Source organism: Crotalus tigris, unplaced genomic scaffold, assembly GCF_016545835.1.
Source record: "Crotalus tigris isolate CLP2741 ecotype Arizona unplaced genomic scaffold, ASM1654583v1 scf7180000019953.484404808:943566, whole genome shotgun sequence".
Taxonomy (NCBI): Eukaryota; Metazoa; Chordata; class Lepidosauria; order Squamata; family Viperidae; genus Crotalus; species Crotalus tigris.
In genome coordinates, this window is record NW_024097788.1 from 420,018 (window position 1) to 427,326 (window position 7,309).

A 7,309-nucleotide genomic window follows, 5' to 3' on the forward strand; every position below is an offset into this window, starting at 1 on the left:
AGTTCCAATGTTCAGGACACACACACACACACACACACACACACAGAGTGATCATATGACTGCATTTGCAGTACCACACAGTCACATGAGCACAATTCAAAACCTTATTGCCATAAACCAGCATTTATTTCCAGTTTCCAGCAAAACCTGACCCACAGCAAGCAATGGATTCCCTTGATGCTTAACAACCACAGTGTTCACTTTAAAGCTATCATGCTCACTTAACAACCAGCACAAAAGGTTATAAAATCAAGTGTGGTCACATGGTTCATTTTACAGCCATTAGGAGTTACAACCATAATTGCAGGCTCAATTGTGGCCATAATGCAAGGATTGCAGATGAAGCATTTTCAGAATTACATGATATACCCAATGCACCTTTCCACAATTTGCCAAAGATCAGCACATCTTGCGAAAGACCTTTATCCAAACCTGCAGAATTGATGATTCGTCACATCAAAGGCAGCATTGCATATTCTTTTGTACAAATCTATTTCTGCTACCTGTCCTGCCCCAAAACAAACAGGGATCTGAACTTAGTTTGAGGCAATGGCATGTTACAAATTGTATCGGTTTGCCTTAGGTTCAAAAAAGAAGCAAAAATGAAATTTACTGCATGGGATGGATTGCATATGAGTTGTCTTTCTCTTCCATCCATCTCTGTCCCCTCATTAAACTAACAAAGCCTCTGAGTGTTTTTGAGCTGAAGCTCAAACACTTTGGCCACCAAATGAGAAAAGAAGACTCATTGGAAAAGGCCCTGATATTGGGAAAGATTGAAGGCAAAAGACTTAGATTTAATGTCTCACTGACTCTAAATAAACTTTCAAGATTTCTAAAAAAAAATGGAAATGCTTTTTTTTTTTGTATCCCAGAGAGTCCTCACAAACTAATTTCCATATTTACCTTGACTTAAGACGGGATCACTCAGTTGAAGAGACACAGCTATGAAGCCAAAGAGGAACCAGCTCATGACCTTTGATTGATGGGTGTCCGTTCTTCCCATGGCTTACATATAGCATCAATGAACCTGGAAATGTGTAAGCAAAGGATCAGAATTTCAGGGACCAGGCCTAGGAAGCAAGATTCTTACCAAAGTTAAAAGGATGGTCCTGGAATCCTAGGGACTATGTTGCGAAATAAAAATATTTTTTTAACAAACCAGGAATAATTGTTTTAAATTTTTATTTTTGCAGTGTACCTTAGTGATCACATGACCTGAGGACACATGCAACTGTGATAACACATGCCAGTTGCCAAGCATCCGTATTTTGTTTACATGATCATGGGGATGCTGCAATGGTTTTAAGAAATGGTCATGCAATGCAATCTCCATGGTGGAAATGCAGAATAACAGAGTAACAGAGTTGAAGGTCATCTAGTCAAACCCTCTGCTCAAGCAGGAAACTCTATACCAGTAATGGTGGAGCATCCACAATATTTGGAGGCAAGCCACTCCACTGATTAATTGTTCTAACAGTCAGGAAATGTCTCCTTAGTTCTAGGTTGCTTCTCTCCTTGATTAGTTTCCATCCATTGCTTCTTGTCCTGCCCTCTGGTGCTTTGGAGAATAGGTTGACGCCCTCTTCTTTGTGGCAACCCTTGAGATATTGGAATTATGTCACACCCTAGTCCTTCTTTTCTTGAACTAGGCATATCCAATTCCTTGCAACCATTCTTCATGTTTTAGCCTCCAGCCACCTAATCATCTTTGTTGCTCTTCTCTGCACTTTTTCTAGAGTCTCGACATCTTTTTTATATCATGGTGACTAAAACTGGATGTAATATTCCAAGTGTGGTCTTACCCAGGCATTGTAAAACTTGAGCAATAAGAATTTCAGGTTAAATGAACTGATTGTCAGAATGAAGACAATATGAGAGTTAGAATATCTGGGCAAAAGAAGTTACCCAGAAGTCAAGTAAAATGAATAAAGGTTAAAAACTTTAAGAATAACACCTTTAGTCTATCAACTCCTTGTCAGAACATGAGTTTTTCCAGTGACCCATTCGCTAATATGATTTTGAAGCCAATTTAGAATGCAGCTCAAAAACCTTAAGAATTACATCCTTAGTCTATCAGCTTCCTGTCAGAACTTGAGGAATTTTACCACTGAAGCATTCACTAATGCAATTTTGAAGCTAATTTGGAATTCAAACATTTTGTCTTTGTGGCTGGGTAGGAGAACTGACCCAAAGAGAGACTTATGTGACATCAGAGTCATTTCAAGTTGTGAATTCCATAAACTGCAATGTAGCTACAAAGCTTGACCTGACCAGTTTAAAAATAGGCAGTCAATTCTGGGAGAGCAGCAATTGTGAATTTACATAAAAAGTTGTAAAAGCCAGCCATGGTGGAGCAGTGGTGAGAATGCAGAATTGCTAATTCTGCCAACTGCCAGCAGTTCGATTCTCACCGGCTCAAGGTTGACTCAGCCTTCCATCCTTCTGACGTCGGTAAAATGAGAACCCAGATTGTTGGGGGCAATATGCTGACTCTGTAAACCGCTTAGAGAGGGCTGTAAAGAACTGTGAAGTGGTATAGAAGTCTAAGTGCTATTGCTATGTATTTTTTTTTTAATTATTCCTCCTAAAACAGGGGTCCCCAAATCCCGGGCTAAGGACCATTACAGGGCCACAGCCTGTTGAGAAGCAAGCCACTAAAGCTGCTAGCGAGCACACGAAGCTATATATAATAGCTATTCCTATTACACCACTTGGTTCTTATTAATGGTGAACATGGATTTATATCCCTCATTTCACTCAGAAGCTCAAAGCCGAATAGGACTCCACTTCTTATTTTATTCCACAGAGAACAGGTCCCACTGATATTTATATTCTTTGCTTTCTGTTTTTTTAACCTTCCATAAAAGGACAGCTCCTCTTATCCTACAATGGCGATTTTATTTTGACCTTGGATAAGGAATTTTTCTGAAACTCTTTGAAAATCCAAGTATGTAACACCAACAGGTCAAAAAGTACAGTATGACCAGCACCAAAGTAGATGGACTTAGTTACAATGGTGATGGGTGCACCATTGGAAGAGCTGAAGGCCCGGATTGGAGACAGATCCTTCTGAAGAAAGTCTATTCCTTAAAAATAGACACTGACATGATAACACATGATTGATGATTCGTATCATTTCTCTACCCATTCTCCCCTCCCTTGTTAGCACTCTATTCATCCTTTGAAGGAACTTTAGTGAGCCATGTAGTTCCTTTGATGCTCAGGAGCTAAGCCACAATTTCCATAATATTCACTGAAGCAAATGCTTGACCAATAGCAGTTTAACAGTGAAACCAATTCCCAAGACAGATAATGGACTCCCTTCCCCGGAATATTCAAGCAGAATGTAAAACTTTGATGAATTCTTTAATACGGATTTCTACATGAAGAGGAAGCTGTTTTAAGTGGTTCTTGCCCATTATTTCTATGAACATGCTAAGTCCTAAATCATGAGCAGCAGTTCTGCATGGAAGGTTCAGGGAAGGCAAGATGGATGCTGCTACGTATGAATCTCAAGGGCTGAATTCACAAACTATTGAGCCAAAACCACGCAAACCACATTATGACTTAGCATAAAGTCCTTCCATGTGTAATGTCAAAGTAGCTTGCGCACCGGTCACATGTGGTAATATTTTAATGTAATTTTGCACAGCATTCTCTCTCTGGGACTAACCAGATGTGCTGAAGTTGAGCTCGTAGAATTACTAGTCCACCTTGGAAAAAGCAGAACTACACTCAGGCCCTGTTCACAGGACACTGTCAATCCTGGTCTATTCAATGAGTGTCCTTTGACAGATTAGTACTCCTCGACTTTCAACCATTCGTTTAGCGACCCTTTGAAGTTACAACAGCACTGAAAAAAAGTGACTTATAAATAACCGTTTTTCACAAGACCACATCCCTGTGGTCACCTGATCTAAATTCAGATGCTTGACAACTGGCATGGATGCATGATGGTCTGCAGTGTCCCGTGGTCAGATGACCCCCTTTTGCAACCTTCTGAAAGCGAAGTCAACATGGAAGCCAGATTTCACTTAACGACCGTGTGACTAATTTGACAACTACAGTGATTCCCTTAACACCCGTGGCATGTTGGCATGTTGTCAAATGGGGCAAAGTTCACTTAACAACCAGTTTGGGCTCAACTGTGGTGGTAAGTCCAGGACCACCTGTAGAACAAACTGAGTCAAAATAATTTCACCAACCACAGATGCGGCTGATTGACTAATGCAGTGGTTCTCAACCTTTTTAATGCCGCGACCCCCAACCTATCGTAAGTCGAGGACTACTCAACTGGTCGTAAGTCGAGGACTACTCAACTGGTGCAGCACCGTTTGGAGAATGGGACTTTTGGCGGGCTCAGCAGGGCAGAGACAGCCTGGACAATTCCTATTGGCTTTTGAAAGCCAATAGAATTAGACTCTATTCAAGAGAGTATATTCTATTGGCTTTCAAAAGCCAATAGAATAAAAGGGAGTAGCACAGCTAAGGAAAAGGGGAAAAAAATGGCGGACTGCGTTGTTTGGCAACGGTCCCGACCCACAGGTTGAGAACCACTGGACTAATGGGTGTTTTCCCGCTGTCACATGAACACAACTGGATTGTGGGACCTGATATGAGAGCTGCTGGCCCTTCAAGAAAGCCAGCCATTTCTCTAGAGAAAAAGACTCGGTAAAGGCCCAATTTTTAGCCAGATTTCTAGGGCAGAGGGAGCTGGCAAGAAGTCTAGACTTCATTGTTCCAGCCCATTTATACCGGGGATGAATCCTGAAGATTAAAAGAGATGTGCAAAGGCAGTTTTAGCTCAACGTGAAGCCCTGAGAATTGCAGTGACAGACAACTAGCTCTCTGGACATGCTCAGAGACACTCTCCTGTGTGATTCCAGGCAGTCCTCGACTTACGTCCACAACTGAGCCCAAAATTTCTGTTGCTAACTGAGACATTTGTTAAGGTGAGTTTTGCCCCATTTTACGACCTTTTTGCCACAACTGTTAAGTGGATCCCTGCAGGTGTTAAGTTAGTCACACGGTTGTTAAGTGAATCTGGCTTCCCCATCGACTCTGCTTATCAGAAGGTCGCAAAAGGGAATCACATGACCCTGGGACACTGCAGCCGTCATAAATAGGAGTCAGTTGCCAAGCGTCGGAATTTTGATCATGTGACCATGGGGAGGCTGCAACGGTTGTAAGCCTGAAAAACCATCCCAAGTTTTTCAGAGCCATTGTAACTTTGAATGGTCACTAAATGAACTGTCGTAAGTCGAAGACTACCTGTACTTCGTTGATGGGGATAGGGGAAGAAGATCGAACAGGATCCACGCCCCGCAGCCAAGCCGGGAACCTCTCCAAGCGGGAAAACTAAAGGCAACTCCTGCCGCCTCCCGGGGGGGGGGGAGAAGCGAAGACCAGTGTTCACACGTCGGGTACCTTGCGCGTCTCCCGAATGAACGCAAGGAAAGGTAAACGCGTTAAAAAAAAATAACAAAAAAGCAAAATAATCCATCCCACAGGCAAGCAAGGCACCCCTCGCTCTTATTAAACGCTCCATCTCGCTCCGATCCTTATTTCTACCCCATCAATAAACCTGCTTTTGTTCCGGGGAGAAAAGTCGCCAGTCCTCAAATGTTAACACCAGATCGGTCAATATTGGAGGCTTGGCGAAGCGCTGCGCCCTGCCAGCCTTGCTTGGATTTAAATGCACGGTTGCAAAAAAGACAAAAAAAAAAAAAAAAACACCCTCTCATTCTCGGCTACTTTAACACACACAAACAAAGACAGACACACAAAACACATTGTGCAATGCCCCAAAAGAAGAAAATGAGTTTTGGGGGTTTGTTTTGGGGTTTGTTTTTTTTTAAAGAGCCAAAAAAAAAGAGAGACAGAATTAAACAAACTTTTGGAACCGGGGTGAATTGTTCTTAAAAAGCTCGTTGGGAAATAAGGAGGACTTGCCTGCAAGGAAAAAAGGACCTTCGCGGAAAGCCCGGGGGGAGCGCGCGCAGCGCTGGGCAAGCACGAGCAGCAGCGGCAGCAGCAGCGGCCCAAGAAGCGGCGTTTTCAAGCGAAACTTTTTTCCCCAAAGTTTTCTTCTTCTTCTTCTTCTTTTTTTTCCCCTCCCCGGCCCTCTGCAGCGGCTTGTCCCTCCCCGGCGCTGAAACAGCAGCAAGAGAAGAGAAAGGAGACACCCAATCGAGGCTAGAAGGTGGGAAGCGGAAAAAAAAAAAAAAAAAGGAGAGGAAGGGGAAAAGCGGGTGGGGATAGAAATCCAGACACATCAGCAAAGAGGAACATTCATCCTCTTGTCTCCGCCGCCCCTCTCGCCCCCCATCGCGCTCAACCCACCCTCTTCTAGTCCCTTACTAATTTCGGAAAGGGGAGCCTCGGAGTTGCCAGGTGGCCCCCAAGGTACCAAAAAAAAAAAAAAAAGAAAAAAAAGAGGATTCCTCGGAATGTAAAATTCTTTCTCCAAGTCAAGAGCCAAACCCATCTTGGGAACAGAGGGGAGTGAAGATGGGAGAGGTCTTGATTTGGTACTGCAACAGCTTCCAAAGGGGGGGGGGGAGAGAGAGAATTTATAAGATTTGTTTTTTTTAGCTCTTCAAGCTGGAAATATCCCCTTGGCCTTGTGAAAGCAGACAGAGAAGAGAGATGTCCCTGATTGTCCATGAAAAATCTTATTTTCCAGCTTTTGGGAAAGCACAAGAGTTAGATTGTAGGTGGGTAGGTATTTGAAACATTTATATTCATATACATATACAATGCGTTCAAACCGGTCAGTCCTAGAAGAGATCAACCCCGACTGCTCTTTAGAAGGCCAGATCCTGAAGTTGAAACTCAAATACTTTGGCCATCTAATGAGAAGGAAGGACTCACTGGAGAAGGGCCTAATGCTGGGAAAGATTGAGGGCAATAGAAGAACGGGATGACAGAGAATGAGATGGCTGGATGGAGTCACTGAAGCAGTAGGTGTGGACTTAAATGGACTCCAGAAGATGGTAGAGGACAGGAAGACCTGGAGGAACGTTGTCCATGGGGTCGCGATGGGTCGGACATGACTTCGCAATTAACAACAACAACAACATATACACCCAACCTGTGGGTTTAGTTTTGGGTTCTATAAACATGCCAAACAGAGCTTGAGTAAACCATGATTATGTTAACATGGGTTCGTGCAGGGGTAGGCAACCTTGGCTCTTTTATGACTCGTGGACTTCAACTCCCAGAATTCCTGAGCCAGCATCTGGCTCAGGAATTCTGGGAGTTGAAGTCCACGAGTCATAAAAAGAGCCAAGGTTGCCTACCCCTG

The 7,309-nt window shown here is 43.2% G+C and overlaps 1 protein-coding gene across 2 annotated transcripts in view; it reads right to left on the reverse strand.

The window, feature by feature from the left end:
- COL14A1 (collagen type XIV alpha 1 chain) overlaps positions 1–6,198 on the reverse strand; it is a 122,480-nt gene extending 116,282 nt beyond the window's left edge. For both annotated transcript variants that reach the window (XM_039365079.1, XM_039365080.1), the window contains exons 1-2: positions 5,956–6,198; positions 907–1,030 (exon numbers count right to left, since the gene is read on the reverse strand). In XM_039365079.1, the coding sequence (XP_039221013.1) occupies positions 907–1,006 (100 nt within the window). In that variant the 5' untranslated portion in view covers positions 1,007–1,030; positions 5,956–6,198. The remainder of the gene's footprint in view (positions 1–906; positions 1,031–5,955) is intronic.
- Between the last annotated feature and the right edge of the window lie 1,111 nt (positions 6,199–7,309).